The sequence below is a fragment of the Perognathus longimembris genome, chromosome 6, assembly GCF_023159225.1.
Source record: "Perognathus longimembris pacificus isolate PPM17 chromosome 6, ASM2315922v1, whole genome shotgun sequence".
NCBI classification, from domain to species: Eukaryota; Metazoa; Chordata; class Mammalia; order Rodentia; family Heteromyidae; genus Perognathus; species Perognathus longimembris.
Window position 1 is genome coordinate 46,997,396 of NC_063166.1, and position 20,436 is coordinate 47,017,831.

Here is a 20,436-nt window from a genome sequence, read left to right on the forward strand (position 1 = left end):
CAAGATATTGAGCATAAACCCTCTGGTAGTAAAAGCAGTTCAAAGGCAATTGAAGGAGACTACACCTCCCCACCACCCCATTAACAAGTGACTCAACATGTTCAGCATGGATGAAAGAACAGCATGGTCCTGAGGATAGGGCCAAATGAGCCTAGTTAATTGATGAGACATAGCTGCCCAGTGATGCTAACGATGGGTTCTGGCCAGGTGAATAAGAGGCCATGGAGTGCAGAGGTGAGGAGGCAGGAACACAGGGCATGGGAAAAGACACAAGGCAGAATCATTGGGATGAGGGAAAGGCAATGAGGATCAAGGGAGAAGATACAGTGCATAGAATAAATAAAGTGACCTCCTTTAGTCATGTTCCAAACATGGTGGCTGGATTCACAAGCACCATTCTCTCTTCTCCCTCAGTATTTACATATCCGGAAAATGGCGCCGATGATTTCAGAGACCAAGCAAAGAATGCAAACCACCAGGTAGCCGTGGAAGTCACAGAAGACAGATCAGACTGGAGTCCTCAGAACAAACTTCAGGTCACCACCCAAGTGGGTCATCATATCCATTGTGTGGTTCCCAGGCTAGAACTGTGAGAGAATAAAATAGAATAATGTAGTATAACATTCCATAGCACAGAGTACAAAAGGCAATGAAAAGATAAATGATGCATTGTGCACCTTTCATTTCTGTCATATATGTTCATCTAAGCTAACTCATACAATGTGCAAATTATAAAATGGCAATATATGATTACACTGAATAAAGGCATATACTTGTTATATTTTATATTTATATGATTATTTATGTATACATATAATTGTAATAAAATAAGAGAGTGTAATACACCTGAGTTCTAAATAGCAAAGTGAATCATAGGTTAAGAAATAATACACATAGTCACATGCAACTTTTATGTTTTATACCTATATAGTACATATTTATTATGTCATATTCAAATGCATCATGCAATTATGTATTATGCCACACATCATTTTAGCCTGTATATTATAAAAATGTGTTTCTATACCACTGAAATGTATTTTTAATAATAATAGCTAATATTTATATGACGCAAGACTCCTATAGTCTGTAATTGAGAACTATAATAAAATATGCCTAACAAGATTGTGGTGACATTTAATGCTGCCATTGCAAGTAATATGATGACCAGTACATAGTAAGCTGTCAAAATCAGTAGCTTTTATTATTACTGTTGAAAGATTTCATAATCAGTAGGTATTGGTGCCTGACATTTCAGTCTGGTGCCAAAATTTGTTCTTTTCCCTCAATAGGAATAACAAAACAAAGCCACTTTTAGGAAATAAGAATTTTGTCTTACTATTCACATATCCCTTTCTCTTCAGAAATAATATTTCCATTCCTGGGGCTAAACCTGACTCTTTTTTATGAAAAACCATTTAAAAGAAAAAATTATTTGAAGAAAATTGCAATATTTCTGACAATGAGTTCCAAGTAATTGTTTAAGAATGGTCCATAATAAAATATAACTCAGCTAAGAAATTAAAAATAAATGTCAGATTGAGAAGAAAAACACTAATAATGCTAGATATTGAACACCCACAATCCCTATACTGAAATTCCATTATAACTACCTCTCTGTTGCTCATTTTCATTCTTTCTTCCCTCCGTCCTTTCTCATTCCTTCTCTCATCTTTCTTTTATTTTCTCTTTCAGGGATCTCTTTCCAAAGACCTATTACAGATGAACACCTATGTTGCCTTGTACAAATTTGTACCACAGGAGAATGAAGACTTAGAAATGAGGTAAAAAGAATTGAATGAATGAAAAACAATGTTAAAATCAAGGTTTTCCACATGAACAAATAATTTCACGTGTGCTTTAATGATTCTGAAATACAATGTCCAGTGATCTGTGGGATTTATAAGGATTTCTGGGTCCCATCCCCACAACATCTAGTCCAGTAGACTTGGCATCTCTGCTAGTCCACGGGGATGCTGATGCGTTTGGTCTGAGGACCACATTTTGGGAAGCACTGCATTAGCACATGATCAACAGAGTAGCTGGTGGAAGTTTTCATAAAGGGCATTACTACTTGGCTTCAAGTGGATTCTGATAGAGAATCAAAGACTATAATCCTCATACTAACACAGGTAGAGGAGCCAGGTGCTCGTGGCTCATGGCTACACTAGCTACTTGAGAAGCTGAGATCTGAGTGTACCAATTCAAAACCAGAAAAGTCAGTGAAATTCTTATCCCCAATTAACCAGCAAAAAGCTGGAAGTAGAGGAGTGACTCAAATGATAGAGTACCGGCCTTGAACAAAAAGGGGAAATAAATGCCAAATGAAAGTGCAAGGACCTGAATTCAGTACCAGCACAACAAAAAAGCAAACTGTTAACTAGGGTTCTTATACTTTGTGGTAATTAAAACACAAAGGAAGAAAAGATGTTTCATGACCTTATGAAATCTGAACCGTTCTCTTAGCCATACCTGAAAGTTCCCGCTCTCTTAGGGATGTCTAAACAGGAGTTAGTCTAGAGTTTACTACCTGCTTCTTATGTGGCCTTAAGCCATTTACAAATATCCCACTACTCTGATCCCTTCACTTGTAAAATATTCTTAAGGGCTTTTTGAGACTGAATGAAAAGAAAAAATAGCACTTGCAGTGCTCAGGCATCAGACATATTGTAAGGAGAAGTTATTATAATTGCTTATTGCGTTGTTTGTCCTTGTGACATTGGGGCTCAGAATCATAGTCTCCTGCTTGCTCAGTTTGCTTGTTCCTTTGGCAGGTACTCTACCACTTAAACCCTACTTTGGCTGGTTATTTTGGAAATGGAGTTTTATCCCCAGGCTAGCTTTAAACTGCAGTCCTCTAGATCTCAGCCTCCTGAGTAGCTCCTGGAGCTGGCAGGATGTCTCTACCTCTTCAAGTTATGTCCTTTGCTGGGCATGGTCCTTTACATCAGTGAACTCAGCTTTCTCCTCTTGTCCCTTCCCCCAAATTCCCACACACAAAGAGAGCCATCAAAGAGCTCCAGTGTGTCCCTGTTTTCTGGATTCCATCTGCCTTTTACAGGTTACCCACTTCAGCTTCCCCTCATCACCACCCTCATGATGGACAAATGTTTTTATCCTCTCTACATCTGACAGCACACCCAAGCCACACCCCAAAGTCAGCTCTGTTTCAGTGAAGATTTGAAGTCTGATTCCAAGTGAGTCTTGGGCCTTTCCAAAGTAGAGATGATTAGGCTTTTATACTTCTGAGTTTTCTCCCTCGTTGAGTAAAGCTGCCATGCTGATCACACTGGCTGGAGTCATAAACATTACCTGTGAGGAGGAGAGCATGGCGTTTATCAAGTGGACCCTATTCTGTCAGAGGTTTGACAAGCTCGGTGAGTCAGAGCAGAGCCTGCCTGGACTTTGTTGCTGGGATGACGTCTTAGCTTCCATTAGCCATAGTTAATGGCCCTCCATTAACGATCTGCTGGTGAAGACAAAGGTGATGTGTATTTTTTCCTTGCATATTGAGTGCTCCTTGAGAATGCCATTTGATTATCTACAAATAATGTTTGATGATTGTTGACTGAATAGGTCTCAGACATTTTGTATAGGTAGTAAATACAAAACTAGAAGAGTATTCTGAAATTATGAGATTTTAATAAAGCACTCCTCCAGAGATACCCAATGTTACAGGAGGGTCCTGGGGCGTGTCTAGCAGCTACTGGCGGTCATAATTCTGTGTGCCTATTTTAGTTTGTTGCAGGCCATGAAGAGTCAAGTTGTCTGATCACAACTCACACATTTACAGTCTGCCTCAAGGCAAACAAGATTATTCATTCCCAAGAGTGAAATGTCTACATTACATACATGGCAAGATTGGAATGATAAATCATACTTATACCTTATTGCCAAGAGGCTGTAGGTTCCCGTTTTAAGTGCTAGAAACTTGATTTAGAATGTGTAAGGTAATGCTCTAGGGATTGAGTATAACTCCTTGAATGAACTGAGGCTCCATGAATTATCTTTCTCTCTCCTCAAATCATAAAAGAAAGAAAAAATGTCCTTTTGATAGCATACCATTCTTATCCACTTGCATTCTGACCCAAGGGAACAGGCTGGATATAAGGATATTTTATCCTCAGGGAAAAAAAAGAACAAAGGAAACAAAATGCAAAGAAAAGTTAGAAGCACGAACTCAGGGTAAAAAGGCCCAAGTGGCAAAGTCAGTTATTATAAATCAGGAAGTACACTGGCTTCAACTAGCATTCACTATAAATTTGCCCAATAATAAGAAAAGCCAAAGGCTATGGTCCAGACTCTCCACAGATGGCCAGAGTTGGGCTCCTTCCTACCTACCCAGCAATAGACAGAGTAGCTCAGCTCTCCCTCCTCCCACAAACCTGCCCTGTGAGAAATGATGTCACCATCTGCCCACACCTCTCACCATCCACAGAGGCTTCCCTCTGCTTCCATCATGGAATGTATTTGTTGTTCATTCCTTACTTATTTTCTTTGCCTAAAATCTCCCATACCCATCCTCGACTCATCTCTCACTGGGCCTGGATTGTTTCTAGAAGGCCCTGTGTGTTCTCTGTGTTTCTAACCTTCCATTTCCCTATTACCCATTATGGGCAGGGCCTGAACTTGAGTGCATTCACTAGGCAGTGGCCTCCTAGGTCTCAGTTTATGTGAACTCTGGAATCAGGTGGGGTAGAATCTTATCTTACTGCCTCACTTCTAACAGTACAGCAAATTATCTACCTGCGACCCTTGGTTTGCTCATACTGGAAATAAAGGTAATCAGGTCTGTCTATCTATGATAGAAGTAATGAAAAAATAAAAGATCTTCTACTTGCAAGAACTGAACCATGTTACTTCCAATTGTTTGTTTTACAGAATTAAGATATAAGAAAGACAGAGGCAGAATATAGTAGCATGCATTCGTTGAACATTAAAAAAAATTAAAGTAGGAACCTCAGTTGGCCTGGATTTAAGTCTAAGCCAAGCCATCCACTCAGCTGGGTGACCCCATGAATTCTGAAAGAGTTATTTGAGCCAATTGAGCCTCTGCTCCTGGACTCATGAAACTGCCTTAGTCCCACTCACAGCACATATATTTGAAAACTCTACTGTCCTTGGACAAAGAACAGACTATTTGTGGTACAGTTTTTCCTCATCCTTGATGGCCTCTGTTTCACTCACACTGGCCTTTTTCCCTTCCCCAAAGGGAAAGTCCAGACTGCTACCTGCCAGGGAATTCTTCTCCAACTCTGACAATGTTTGCATCAATCTGAGTAATCAACTTGAGTAAGCAATTTAATCTCCTGACAATCAGCTTCATCCTTCCTAGGAAGACAGATGACAATTAAAATAAAAGGTGGGATTTTATACCCAAGATGAAATGAAGTGCACAGTATATTTTAGACACTTTGTCTTTCAACCTTGCCTCTTTTATTGTATGTTTTATCTCATAGTCTTCTGAATATCCTCATGAGCACTAGTCGGAAGATTCAGTAGAGACAGTATAGACAAATCTCCCTCTGGCCTTGGCACATCATCAGGGAGGCTATCTGACAAGTCCAACAATAAGGAAGCTATGGCACCCTGTGCTTATCTTCAGGGTAGGTTGGCAGTTACTGGTAGGCTGTAAATCTGTAGTTTTGACCACAGACACGCGAGATGTGATGGGGTCCTACATGGGGTCTCCAAACCATTGCTGATGACCTAAAATCTGATCAAATAAAATTTCACACAATTCTTTGTGTAATAGGCTTGTGTAGTAGATAATCTGTTACTAAAGGTCTTAGAGAATGGTCCTTAGGACCTTTATAATCAAGTATTTTAAGAATCCTGGAAGCTGGGGCACTGGTGGTTCAGGCCTATAATCTTAACTACTGATGAGTCCAAAAAGGAAAAAAACAAAAAAACTCCTGGAAATCACACTTTATGGACTTTCAGCAAATTCATAGGCAAAGCTCTTTGAAACACTATCTGAAATTCACAGGTGTATGTGTGTGTGTGTGCGTGTGTGTGTGCATGCACACGTGCATGCCAGCCCATTTGTCTTTGGGCTTGAACTCAGGAGCTGTGCCATCTCTGTTTTACCACTTGAGCTACAGCCCCACTTCCAGTATGTGTACACACGTGTGTATATGCGATACACTCACATTTGTATATGCTTTCTCTCACACACAGTTTTGTACACAACAAATTTAGCCATAAACCCACACACTTACAGGCACACACACAACACATCCATATACTCATGCATATAATATTAGCCAAAGATAGACAATTCACACTCAGATTACTGACAAGCACACTAGTCCCAATATCTTCACTGATTTTGGGTCCAGGTGTCTATAAAAAATCTTGGGGTCATTAACTTCTCATTCACATCAAGACACCTTTTCAAAAAATAAACAGAAGTTATTTTTATGGCTTTGCTGGATGATATTTCATGTAACTCATCAGCAAGTATAAAAATACCCAAGTGCCACAAACTATTGAAGCATCTTAGGGACTCAGAAACAAAAGATTGAGTAAACACAAATCAGAAGTTCTAGATGCTTATTTTAGTGACCATGTCATGCCTATTACAAATAATCCAGTTTTGACTTTCCACATCTAAGTCATTTTCATTGCTATTAGTTTTCTTCAAACAGATTTATATGATAATGGCCATTTTTCATAAGGAAGGAAGAGAGAAGGAGGAGAAAGGGCTTATAAGCTAAGAAAGACTAAGAGAGAACTTTTTTCATGACTATAAAATTCTAGGAAAGCTACAAATTAATTACCACTTTGATGTCTGTACAAATACCTATATTGGAGGAAGAATCAAAGAAAAACACAGCTCCTTTTAACCAAACAAGGATGTAGATGTGTGAATCATCAGATTACTGTAAACAGTAAGTCTCAGGTTTTTCATGGGCTAATGAAATTGGGCAATCACATGTCCTATTAGCTCATACATACAAGGAGCTCTAGAGATGGGAGGGCCTGAATTCATCTATTTTGGACTTTCTGAAAGCCCAACTTGAAATGGAGTTGAAAGTGATTTTTAACCCTTGTTTATTTCCAGGGTTTGTTGTCAAAGAGTTATTCCCTGTTCTCAAGGAGCTCAAGGGATTATGGGCCTAGGGCCAGCAGAATAGTAGGCAAGCAGTTAGAAGGCAGTGGGAACTGTTTGAACTGGGAAGTGTTGTGAGGTTTACAGAACACCTCAAAGAGACATCAAAGCAGCCATGGGAAGTCAGGCAAGGCCTTGAAAAGAAGCAACATCACAATGCTAGACTTCCAGAAAGAAGGAGAGGCCATGGGTACTTGTGAAGCTATTCCCCCATGGGGAAAAGATGTGGATGAATGGCCTAAAATTCAGAACAAGAGAATTATTTTAAGAAATAAATGATGCCAGAGTCTCATGGCTGTAATTCTAGCTACTCAGGAGACTAAGGTCTGAGAACCACAATTCAAAGCCAGTGCAGGAAGGAAAGTCTTTGAAGCTCTTATATCCAATTAACCACCAAAAAGCTGTGGAGTGTGGCTCAAGTGGTAAAGTGCCAGCCTTGAATGAAAAAGATAAGTTGGTATAGCACCCAGGCCTTGAGTTCAAGCCCCAATACCAGCACAACAAGGGGGTGGGGGGAGCAGGAATACCAAATTGTGGAGGAGAGAAGATGCAACCACTATTATAAAACAAAAAGGTGGTAAAAATCTATTGCAGGGGCAATACATTTAGATAAACACATATTACATTCTTAATTCTGGCAAACGACTTCAAAGTAGTTTGAAATAAACACCTGGCTGTTTAGTTCATCTTCCAGTGAAACAATTTATGCATCTTCACCTTTTTGGAAGTTAGGTAGGAGAACCAAGCCCAAGAACTCAGGGAAACTGACTCCAAATCCACTGGCCTTTCTCCTGCCTTCAGTTTCCGAACTGTGTTGATTGTGGTAGGTTTCCCTCTCTGAAATAGTTGACATTTTTGTAAGGAGTTTTATAAATTATTAAATAATTTAAATTTGTACTGGCACACCTGTGTGTATATATGTATATACATATGTGTGTGTATATATATAAACACATAATTTATATATATATATATATATTGTCTTAAAGATTTATCATTCCTGAACCAGGTATCAGTAGCTCACATCTTTAATCTTAGCCACTCAGAGGGCTGATACCAGAGATTCAAGGTCAAAGGCAGCCAGAGCAGAAAAATTGGCAAGACTTCATCTCCAATTAGCCAGCAAACACCTGGACTGGAGATGTGGTCCAGGTGGTAGAGTGCCAGCATGAGCAAGAAAGCCAAGCAAGAGCACAAGGACTTTAGTTACAGCAGCCGTGCAGGAAGCAGGAGCGAGGGGGATGGAGACAGCAAAAGCATTTCTCATTTATATTTTAAAAAACTGTCAATATCTTGCCTAGTAGATCTTTTGAAATAGAAAATTAAATTTTTATCAGCCATGGTTAACTTACTGTTCTGTAGAACATTGAAAGTTATTTTCTCTGCACCTGTATGTCTATAACCATTACTCATCCTCTCTCAATTCTTCTTTCATCAATGGATCAAGGCAATGTATTAATTTTAATTCACTCTGGTTAGTCATTCACATTACTTCTCATAAGTCTCTTAGAATTGTTAAATCTGAGACTGTCTAACCAAGAAATCTGTGATCTGTACAGTGTATTTACAAAAAGCCATTCCTGATATAGGCAAACTTTAAAAATTACAATAAAATTATGATTTTCATACAAACATAAAATGAAGACATGTCAAAATTATTATTTGACTCAAATTAATGAGAGAACTACAAACACCTAGTTCAAAGGAGAAGTCACAGTATCACCCATGTGGCAACATACATGTAAGTCATAAAGAATACAAACTCAAAAGGGGTCACTATTAATGGGACAATAATTCATTGGATTCTTCCTAACTCACTTCTATTTCTGTGGGAAAAATAATTCAAATTATGATCCGTTCTTTACAACTTAAACAGCATGCAAAATAATTCAAAGGTACCTAAAGGAAGGAGATAACCTGCAAGCACAAAGGAGACTGGATACAGAGCAGTCATATTTGGGAGGAGGTTCAGGAGTTTAGAGTTTTGTTGGTATGTTTGTTTCTTTGCTTTAGCCATCTGCAGTGCTACCTGAGCAAATGGTAGCATACAGAGAAGAAAACTAATTAGAATGGTAACACTTACCAGTGGCTCCTAGGCTCCACCTAGAACTCCACCCGCAACATCAAATCCCACTTGGACATCTGAAGGCTTACAGGTTCTCTTGAGTTCAGACTGCCAGGTTTGAGACCCACGATGACTCACACAAAGACACATGGTGGGCCAATGACAGACCAAACCAAAATACCAATGTCCTGATTCTCCATTGTTTTCCTGTGAACGTGTCTGTACTTTGGGCCTGTTCTCATGTCCTTCACCTTGTGAGATTTTTTAAATCTCTGGAAATTAAGAAACAAAAACGTCTTGAGACAGAGAAAGACAGAAGACTCCCTGGGTGTCTTGTTCCCATTCTCTAAGTACATTACTTCTTGGCAAATGCATCAACTTAATTAAAACTAAATGTAATTCTAATGCACCAATTTGATTTAAAAATAATCTTCACAGTCACCAGGACATCAAAATGCAATTAAGGCTATTTGAGGAAAGTCTCTGGTGCATATTATGTTCTGAAGCTGCACTCTGTCAAGAAACCCAGATCTTCCCAAATGTCACTAATGAGTTTAGAAGGCCCCTCACCCTCCCCACTCCAATGCCTCTCTCAATTAGGTTCTGGAGAGCTTGATCCATGACAGTTCAGGAACATTCCCCACATTCCTTCCAAATGACCCTTCTGCTGGATTCTCCTGCTGTTCTCTGGGCTTGGGAAAGGGCAAGCAGTCTTGCAGAGGAAGGCCTGAGACAAAAATCAACCTGGTTTAGTGAAGTTAGCCATGTATTCAATCCCTTCCTATGAAATCTCTCAGAACCTGCTTACATGTGTGAAAACAAACCTAGCCCTGCCCACTTCATTCAGTGAATATTCTGTGCTCCCCTTCCAAGGTATATGGTGATTTCCCTCAACACTACCAAAATTACCATTGTTCTGATATAACCTTGTGTTCACTAACTCCAGTAGAGGAGTAGGGTATGGAAGTTGATGTAAAGAGAAGGAGATACTTTTCTGAAGCTCTGAATTAGTCTAAAGCCACTGAAATCAAAGATCTTACTAAGCCACCATCTCTGTCTAAACCTGTAGGACACTCATTAAAAAGGCAATATAACCAGAGTGATGGTATGAACCTATAATCCTAGCTACATGGAGGCTGAGGCAGACAATTGCAAGTTCAAGGCCAGCTTGGGCAACATAGCAGGTCTCCATCTCAAATGAAAAGGGAAATACTCATTAAATCCTCTAATTTCTAAGTGAAAAATGACAGGTTTAAGGTTTCATGGTGCCAGAGAATTCCCCATATGCTTTCTCATTTAATACACACAGCAACTTTGCAAAGCAAATATAGTTCATAATATATTTATTGTGCATAATGCACAAGCATAAAAATATAATTAAGACAGTTGAGACTCCAAGAGACGCATATGGGTTTGGGAATTTTTATTTGGATCAGTTTTATACTTGGTGTTCTCTTCTCATTCGGGGATAACACTCACTGTAAATTCCCAGTTTATATACCCTGTCTTCTGAGATATCCAACATCTAGGAGACAGCAGTTACCTCTCAACAACAATGATGGCAATCTGCTATTGGGGAATTATCTAAATGAGCCCTACAAATACTACCAGGATTAGTGTCTCACAAACTGATGGCATAGGTATTGTTGTTATCCTCACATTAAGAGTTGAAGAAACTGAGGCTTGACCAAGTCCTCTCATGTGTAGTATACACTCAAGTCCTAAAACTCCACAAGCATTCAGAAAATATTAACTTGACTTCCATATACCCAAATTTGCCTATGTGTGCAGAGATGGGAGAGTGAAGAAAAACATTTTCTCTCAATTCCAGAAGTATTCAGTACATCCCAAATATTCAGGAAATGAAGAAGGCCCCAGATCATCCTGCTTGGATGACCATGTGCTTTCCCGAATAGGACCAGACTGAAGTTCCAGGTGATTGCTGCGGGGTGCAGGTGTTTCTCCAATGCAGGAGGTGGGGATTTCTCACTACTAGGAATCTGAGTTAGCAAGCCTGAGGCTTGTAGGATTTGTACTGTTTCATGCCTCTCCAGGTACCAGCCAACAATGAAAGCATTCTTTCCCTCTGAGTCAGCACTCAGATTCAGAATCCATTTCCATACTGAACTCCTGGTAGTAGATCTGGCTAGACATGTGATAAAAACCACTCTGTAGTATCATAGGTTTGCTTCAGTGCTTTTGTGAATGTCTGAACCCAGTTTTGACTGGAGTCTGGTAAGTTTGTCCTCTTGAGTAGCTAAATCAGCAACTCTACAACCCCAACAATTCGTCTCCCAGGGCTTTCCCATCTGGATTTCTAAGTAACAGGTCTCACTACCTTTTCTGGAACCTGGGACCAGAGTATACTCTGGCCTTATACCCTGGAGCCTATTAAATTATCCAAAGTACCTGATCTACAGAAAACCCTAGAAAGGTCCTAGCGTACTGTTCACAAGCTGTCGCCACAGCTCCAGCTGACTAGAACTCTGACTCCCAGGCAAGCTTTGATTCTCAATTGTGAGTTTACCTTCTCAATCCTTTCTCAACTTAGTTCTCTTCTGTGTGCTGTATTCTGCTATCAATTAACTAAATTAACATATTATGCATACCAGCTCTGCATGGAGAGCCTTGCCATTGGTCCTGGGGGATGGAGGCCCCATGCTGGTGACTCTCCTGCCCATCCTTCTGCTCTGGCTGTTCTGAGGATGAATACTGTCTGTGTATGACTTTTCCCGTACTTTCATGTTTCTATGGCTGATATGGGCCCTTTTCCATGGAATGAGCCTTTGCTTGCACTTCTGACATGACTAAGGAAAGTCTTACTCTGACTTAAAATTTATTTTTTCCAGCAACGTTATATTTTTGATCCATTTTGTATGGAAATAGATTGTGAATCTGAGTACACTCTCAGAGGGAAAGAATGTTCCCATTGTTGGCTGGTACTTGGAGAAGCATGAAACAGTACAAATTCCACAAGCCTCAGGCTTGCTGACTCAGATGTTATCCTCTTCTTGGATCCAAGTGCTACCCTTAGCCAGGGGTCTTTTTACAGTAAAAAAAAGAAAAAATGTTATTAGCTCTCTCTGCCTGCAGCTCAGATGATTTGACTACTGTCAGGGGGAAACCCATTTTTAGTCTTTCTGGCTATATTCTGTTTATGTTATTCATAGACCTTAAGTTAACTCATAATTATATATTCAATGAGTATACATGTAGCATATTATATATTTATTATTTATGTATTTATTAAATGTTTTATTATCTAGTTCCTTGTTTACTATCAAACTTTTTCACTAGAACATTTGTTCCAGTGAGGATTTTATTCCCCAAAGTGCATTCAGTACTTAGCAAAATAATCCTTTCAGAACCCACATCCTGTTAATATTTGTTGAATAGGTGAGCAAGCAAAAACAAAGTCATGAATAAATACATCAGTTTAACTCTCCTTACTCACCAAGCAATTTTCTAATCCTGGGGCCGCTCTTTTATGGGAAAAAAAATAACTCTATCAGGAGTCTATCTGGTATTACTTATAAAATTATAGCTTATATGCCAAGTGCTTTACTGCGCTGTTAGTAAGTACATATGCTCTGGGACTGTCCACCCTACACACATTAATGAGTGAGTCTCACAAAATATTATTTTATTATTTTATATGATTATATGTACATAGCTATTGAGCCTTTGTCAACAACTCCAATGCATATCATCCTTTGTCCTATATAATTTATCATGTCCCAGATATATTTTTAATCATTCAGTGTGTTTATTTATAGATTTATATATATATATGTTTGTGTGTGTGCACATATATTTTTTAATCATTCAGTGTGTTTACTTATAGATTTATAGCCACATTCTAGTTACCACAAATGAGGAAAACCATGCAACCTATGCTTCTTTGGCTCTGGTTAACTTTGTTTAATATAACTTTTCCCAAGTCTTCCCATTTCCTTACAAATGGTATAATATTGCTCTTTCTGATGGAGTAGAATTTCATTGTGCAGTCATTGTATTTGCTACTGTCACCTGTTTCTAAGGTTAATGGGTTAAATAAAATCTATTGGAACATAGAGGATTTCTCTACATAGATTTTCATCCTTCTTGCTTAATTAAATCCTTTACCTGCAAAAGTTATTTTTCAGCCCTTTTGTTTTCAGGTAGATCAGAGGGAAATTGTGACTTGAAATATCAAAATGTCAGTTGTATTCAGTGCGTCAGGGAGACTGTCAGAGAGTGAGCAAAAATTGTTATTTTTGCATTTCCTCCCTAATCTTTCCCTTAATCTTTTTTCCCCAGTACTAGGGATTGAATTTGGGGCCTTATGCTTGTTAAGCAGATACACTAATCCTTTTTTGCCTTCGTTATTTTTGAGGTGGGGTCTCACTTCATCCTACTTACACTTCCTATATCACTGAGATGGGAAGTGCATGTCTCAGTGTCTAGCCATTGTACCTCCCCTTGACCCAGGCTAATTAACAGGTGTGTGCCATAGCACCCAACCAATGGTTGAAATGGATTCCCAGGAATGTTTTATGCCTGAGTTGGCCTTGAAATGCAATCTCCCAGTCTCTGCCTCACAAGTAACTAGGATTTCATCTTTTTTTGGTATTTTATTTTATTTTATTTTTTAATTTAATTTTATTGTAAAAGTGTTGTATAGAGGGGTTACAGTTACATAAGTAAGGCAATGAGTACATTTCTTGAACATTGTTAACCCCTCTTTCATTTTTTCTCCCACTTTTCCTTCCCCTCTGACTCCCCTCCCCACAAGTTGTAAAGTTTATTTCCAGTATATTGCCTTGTGAGTGTCACTGTTGCATTGGTTCAGCCTTTGTCCTTTGTCTTGCCATTTCGTTATTCTCTTTCTCTTTCCCAAATCAGATAAACATATATACAAGACATAGGGTACCAAAATCAAAAACGGTGACAAAGAAAAAAGGGGAGAAATGAAAGAAAAGAGAAATAATTTCACACGATATGTTAAAAATAAAAAACCCTCTTGTTTCCATATATTGGAGTTCATTTCAATTAATATCATTTTATATGGCCATATGTACATAGCTATTGAGTTATTGTGATCCTCTGCTACAACTATCCTAGCCATATACTAATTGTAATAAACAAGGGAAACCATGGAGCCTATGTTTCTTTGGGTCTGGCTTACTTCACTTAATATGATTTTTTCCAAGTCTTTCCATTTCCTTATGAATTTGTGATGCCATTCTTTCTGATGGAAGCATAGTTCTATTGTGTATGTGTACCACATTCTCTTGATGCATTTATCTACTGAAGGACATCTTCATTGGTTCCATATCTTAGATATGGTAAATAATGCTGCAGTGAACATAGTTGTGCTGGTAGCTTTAGTGTAGCCTTGTTTGTGATCATTTGATTAAATGCCCAAGAATGGGATTTCTGGGTCATAGAGAGCTCTATGTTTAGTCTTTTGAGGAACTTCCATACTGCTTTCCAGAGTGGTTGAAGCAGTTTGCATGCCCATCAACAGTGTTCATAAGAATACTAACTAGGGGGCTGGGAATATGGCCTAGTGGCAAGAGTGCTTGCCTCATATACATGAGGCCCTGGGTTCGATTCCTCAGCACCACATATACAGAAAATGGCCAGAAGTGGCGCTGTGGCTCAAGTGGCAGAGTGCTAGCCTTGAGCAAAAAAGAAGCCAGGGACAGTGCTCAGGCCCTGAGTTCACAGCCTAGGACTGGCCAAAAAAAAAAAAGAATACTAACTAGAAGAATGCTAGAAGAGAACCTGAAATCTTGGGAATTTCCTGGCAAGCTGAAGCAAAAGCAATCAGGAGTGAACAATTAAAACCCCCAAAACAAAGAATGCTCAGGGAATAAGAAATCAACTTTAGATTTAAGTCAATATTCAATAACACCAGGAAAATTCACTGAAGGGAAGGGGGCGGGGCATCTACAGTGGAAACACTGCTAGTACAAGTGCCCTTCACCATGAAATTTCCCAGTTCCTCTCACATCTTACCCCCACCCCTGAGTACAGCCAGCCTGGTCCTGTGCCTGTACCTCATAGAATAATGTGAGGCAGAAGTGACAGTGGGTCCTTTGTGAGCATGTGTGTTAGGTAGAAGCCTTATGTCATCTCACATATTTCCAATTGCTGCTCTTGAGCTTCTGTAATTACCATAACTCTCCAAACTACAAGGCTACAAGGGTGTGAGAAATATGTAATTGTGAAAAGTCACCACCATAGTCACCTCTGCCCCTAGCCAGCCAATTCTCAGATATGCAAGTGAGCCCTTCGGGTTTTGTGGCTGCTGTCCCAGGCATCATTGCAGCCACGTATAACTGACAGAGCCCCCTCAGTGTGTGAAACACTACACCATTGCCTCTGAAGAGCAACTGCTACGTGATCATGTGTGACTCCAGAGCTAAACCACTGTCTGCCCTCCACAGAAAAGCTGCCAAAGCTCCAAGAAACGTCCAAATGGACACTGATGCCTAAGAAAGAAGACTGAAAAACTAAAGACCAGACCTTTCAAAGTACAGGGAAAATGGAAAGAAAGGGCATTCTTAACATAGAAGGAAATGAATTTCTCTTTTACAAAGAGTGAAGCAAGCCCTCCTTGACACCACTAGGGTAGTGACCACAGTTCTCAAACTGCATGCTTACTGCATTTTCAAGTATACAAAAATGAGATGCATTGACTGACACACTCTGATTCCTTACATAGAGCCTGTCAACAGCCCTTCCACTTAGAAGACCCTGGGCAGGCCAGAGATGTGTGTCACCACAGAAAAGTTTGCTCAGCTGTCCACATCATCTGCCTCCATTCCACTCCTTAATACAGAGAGACAATCAGGAAATATCAGGTGTAAAAGAAAATGCTCTCACCAGAAGGAGAAATCATAAGATAAAAAGATGAGCCAACTAATCTTAGAGGAAACAAATAATTCAGTCAAGGAAGGAATTATTGTGTCAGGAGCATGAGAAATTAGGATCCCGTGGGAGTATTTTGTTGGGAGTATTTGTTGGTCCTTCACACTCATTTCATATCTCACTTCTGCTACTTGGGGCCTATGGCCTCGGTTATGTGTTAAGTCAATATATGCCTCCTTCAGGCTCTTGTGCCATCTTTTCTGTAAGTTGTAGCATGGGCATACACAAGACAAAGATAAATTGAAAAGTTCTTCTTAGTTGGAGCCAACATTGCAAATAAATTATATATACAATATTCTTTTTCAGATGTGATAACTGGTTGGGATAGATGAGAAGGAAGAATGATGGAAGGAGTGAAAATTCGCCAACGTGTATTGTACAAACCCCTTTGTATAACTAAAGATGAAGCAAAAGAAGAAGAACAATAATAATAAACAATGTGATAACTCCTCAGAACAAACCATTATTGCAGCCAGTAAATCCAGAAAATTTTCATAGAATAGTGAAGAAATAAGAAGAAAGCTTTCTGAGAACAATAAAGAATGCTTTAAAGTTACATTTTTTTCTAATTTAAAAATACTACTCAATATTATGATACATAATAGAAAAGATGGGCCCAGATATAAAAGATCATTAGGAGACTAAATTAAGTAAAAAGCTAACACAGGGGGAAAAAGATGGAAAATTCATATGAAAGAAAACAAGAGAGATAGAGGAAGTCTGACATGTATTAACTGGAATCTCTAGAAGGAAAGGAGAGAGAAATGAAAGTAAAACAATGAAACCTGCAAAGAGTAACCTTCCCTAGGTGAAAAGAAAGAGGCTTCAGATTGCAAAAACTCTGGTGAGCACTAGGAAAGGAGTTAAAATATAGGCCTGTACACTAACACACTCATATGCCTTACATGAATTTAAATAAAAGCTAACAAGAAGTAGCAGGTAACAACCGTAACTCCAACAACACCAGAAAAATCACTGAAGTCTTCAGATTAAACTTAGTAAATCTTGACAAATGATATAAACACACAAATCTAGATGAAACAAATTCCAAATAATACCAACATAGCAGATGGCTATGGTATTTTAAAGATTTTTAAATAAAATTTTTAACTAAAGCACATAAATTATGTTTGTTTTCTATTTTGGGGGGTAGGAAATAACTAGCAAAAGTTATGTTTATTTTATTTCTATTGATTTTAGCATTATGTACATGAATGAAAAAACATTACATCAGAAATTTTTATTTTCTTTAAATGGTGTACAAAGGAGTTGCCATTCAACAAAGCAGTTTATGAATTCAGTGCATCTTGATCGGTTTAATAGCACTTGTTTTTCATTCTTTCTTCCTTTTGGTTCCTGTACTTCCCCACTGAACTTATCCATTTTTCATTTTAGTCCAGGAGACATGATTACTCTTCTAGAGGATTCCAACGAAGACTGGTGGAAAGTAAGTATTACTTACTATGCCCTGGTAGGCACAATGCACATGCCTGTGGGGTCAGCCCAGGCAAAAAGGTAGCAAGACCCTATCTCAATAATCAAATGATGTATGTTGAGGCATACTTGTCATCCTATCCTCACAGGAGGTGTAGGTAGGAATATCATGGTATCAGTCAAAACAAACAAAACAACAACAAAAACCATGAAACACTATCCAAAAAATAACTAAAGCAATAAAAGAGCTGGATATTAAAGGGAATGGTTCAAGTGGCAATCACAAGCGCTAGCAAAGCCATGAGTTGAAATCTGAGGGGGGAGGGGGAGAGAGAGAAAAAGAGAGAGGGAGGGAAAGAGGGGAAGAAAGAGAAAAAGAGGAGAAAGAAAGAGAAATGAAGGAAGGAAAGGAGAAAGGGAGAGAATTGAGAGAGACAGATATAAAGAAAGGGAAAAAAGAAAGAAAGAAAAAGGAAGGAAGGAAGGAAGGAAGGAAGGAAGGAAGGAAGGAAGGAAGGAAGGGGAGGGGAGAGGGAAGTAGTTACAATAAACATTACAGTTTCCTATAAGTGCCTCTTGTTTCCTTTCAGGGGAAAATTCAAGACAGAATTGGCTTCTTTCCAGCCAACTTTGTCCAGAGAGTACAACAAAATGAGAAGATTTTCAGGTGTGTTAGAACCTTCATCGGGTGCAAGGAGCAGGGACAGATTACACTGAAAGAGAACCAAGTGAGTACCCCATAAATACACATACAAGGTATATATACACACGTACACCAAAGCCAGCACCACACATCAGTCAGGATGAGTGAGATGAAGTATTCACTTCGCATGGGAAAAGATATTACTATGCCAATCTTATTTGAACAATTAAGAGCTAAAGACACTTTCCCAAAATCTTAGGAATGTCCCTGGGTGGTTTATGCTCACAAGAGGAGGCATAGCTACCATGGGACAGGCTGAGGGCATCCCATGCATGACCTGAGGACTCTGGTCATTGATGTAAGTAAGCAGCCTCCCCAGTTTGAGCTCTGTGGTTGTGTCCACCAGTGTCTCTGAGGACAGTTTGTTACTGCTGCTGTGCTCCAGGGCTCCTTGTGTCTGCTTCTAACCACATGGGTCCTATTTGGTCTTGTCCACTGTTCACTGACAGCATAACAGCATAAATCCCAGTAAAAACAACAGAGATAACTAAAGACCAGCACAGTCCCAACAGGCAGAGCATCTCTTGCCATCTAATGCAGAAGCGCCATGCACCTTCTCATCCCAGTGCTACACTGAATGTAGAATTCTTTACAGTGCTGTCTATTTTCCTGAGTCCCCTGTATGTGCTCTTTGCTTCTGGATTCCTAACTTCTTCCTTGGAGTGGTGATACAAGAAATAAAACCACACCTTAACTCTGTTCATCCTGCTTTCATCCAGCAGGGAGGGACCTCCTCCTCCGCCTGCTTATCTGGAACTCCCCCTGTCAATTTTCTGTTCTCACTATATTTTCTGAGTTCCAAGTCTGTTCTCAGTGTATTAGGATTTGGGGAATTTCTTTGCACTCCCAATGAGATCTCACTGTAGATCAATTTCCAATTTTGGAAAACAAAAGCTTGCCTGTCTCTTCCTGCTTCCTTGGTATAATAATTCTAATATCACTCAAGGCAAAATGTACCCAATGCCTAACATATGAAACTGTAACCTCTCTGTACATCACTTTGACAATAAATAAGAAAAAAAAAGAAACCCTATCAGGAAGTAAATATGGAAAAAAGTCATTAATAATTTTATTACGCATCAGTTAGAGTTGCCCAAAGCAGATCTTAAACATCATTTTCTTTAGAATTCCCTCCAAAACAGTTTCGGAGTCACATACTTTTTTTAAAAAAATCCCTTATTACTTTATATATGAGTTATAATCCCTTAAAGAAAAGTACTGAAACTGATTTTTTAAAGCTAAGTCCTCTTATATTTAAGGAAATAAAAATGTTTTTTAAATAAGATACCCTAATTCTGAGTATCTTTTTCCTTATCTGTATACTTTAAAAAAATGGTACATGGAGTCAGTAACTTGGGGTTTTCATAATTGCTAAAAGACCTAAGCTTGTTCATTTTGCATGGTGATCTGGTGCCATATATGAAGAGCCATGGAAACTGACCAACCTCATGAATGCGGTAATTCTAGACTTTATAATGCACCCATGACAATAATCTAATACAAGAGAGAAAAATGACAGACATCAGAGTGTTGTTCATAATGATGGGAGTTAGAAATAACTGCACATCACAATTATGTCAACAATAATACTTTGCTGAAGAAATAATGCTAGCAATGTGATGATAATAGTACAGACAAAACATTGGAGGCAGCCCCAGGTCTCGTAAGTAAACATAAAGGGAGAAGAGCAGGTGCAGAGGGACCTGCATAAAAGCCCTGCTCTTTTTGGAGTCATGGCAAATCAGACAGAGTAGGAGATGTGACCCAGGGACTCAAATAGGCCTCCCTCCCTCCTATGGCTTCCCTCCACCGGCCGCACACCACCATGGGCCACACTCAGTCTCAGGATCCAGTGGCACCATGGCCCTAGGGAGGACAAGGTCATAAAAATGGGCAGCAAAACTGTCCTCACAGACCAGAGGGCCTGGTCTCTGCCACGAAGAAGATTGAAAGAAGCAATCACAGACACAGGCAAACTCTGGGTTATGTGGCTGAATGATACCTCATGCTTCTTGCTTTTGGAGAAGCAACAAGAGAATTGGAAAGCCGAGAGGCCTTCAATTATTCAGTATCATCCATCACTATCACCATCTTTCTTTCCTTCCTTCTTTCTTTCCTTCTTTCTATTTGCCTGTAGGTCTTCCCCTTCTATCTGTGGATCTGTCTTTCTTTCTTACTTTCTTCTTTCTTTCCTTTTCAGTA

The 20,436-nt window shown here is 39.2% G+C and overlaps 1 protein-coding gene across 3 annotated transcripts in view; it reads left to right on the forward strand.

Annotated features, from left to right (window-relative positions):
• Stac (SH3 and cysteine rich domain) overlaps window positions 1-20,436 on the forward strand; it is a 132,791-nt gene that overhangs the window by 102,217 nt on the left and 10,138 nt on the right. For 2 of the 3 annotated variants that reach the window (XM_048348652.1, XM_048348654.1), the window contains exons 7-10: window positions 415-548; window positions 1,696-1,784; window positions 17,493-17,544; window positions 18,122-18,259. In XM_048348652.1, the coding sequence (XP_048204609.1) occupies window positions 415-548; window positions 1,696-1,784; window positions 17,493-17,544; window positions 18,122-18,259 (413 nt within the window). The remainder of the gene's footprint in view (window positions 1-414; window positions 549-1,695; window positions 1,785-17,492; window positions 17,545-18,121; window positions 18,260-20,436) is intronic. The other variant, XM_048348653.1, reaches the window with a different exon arrangement.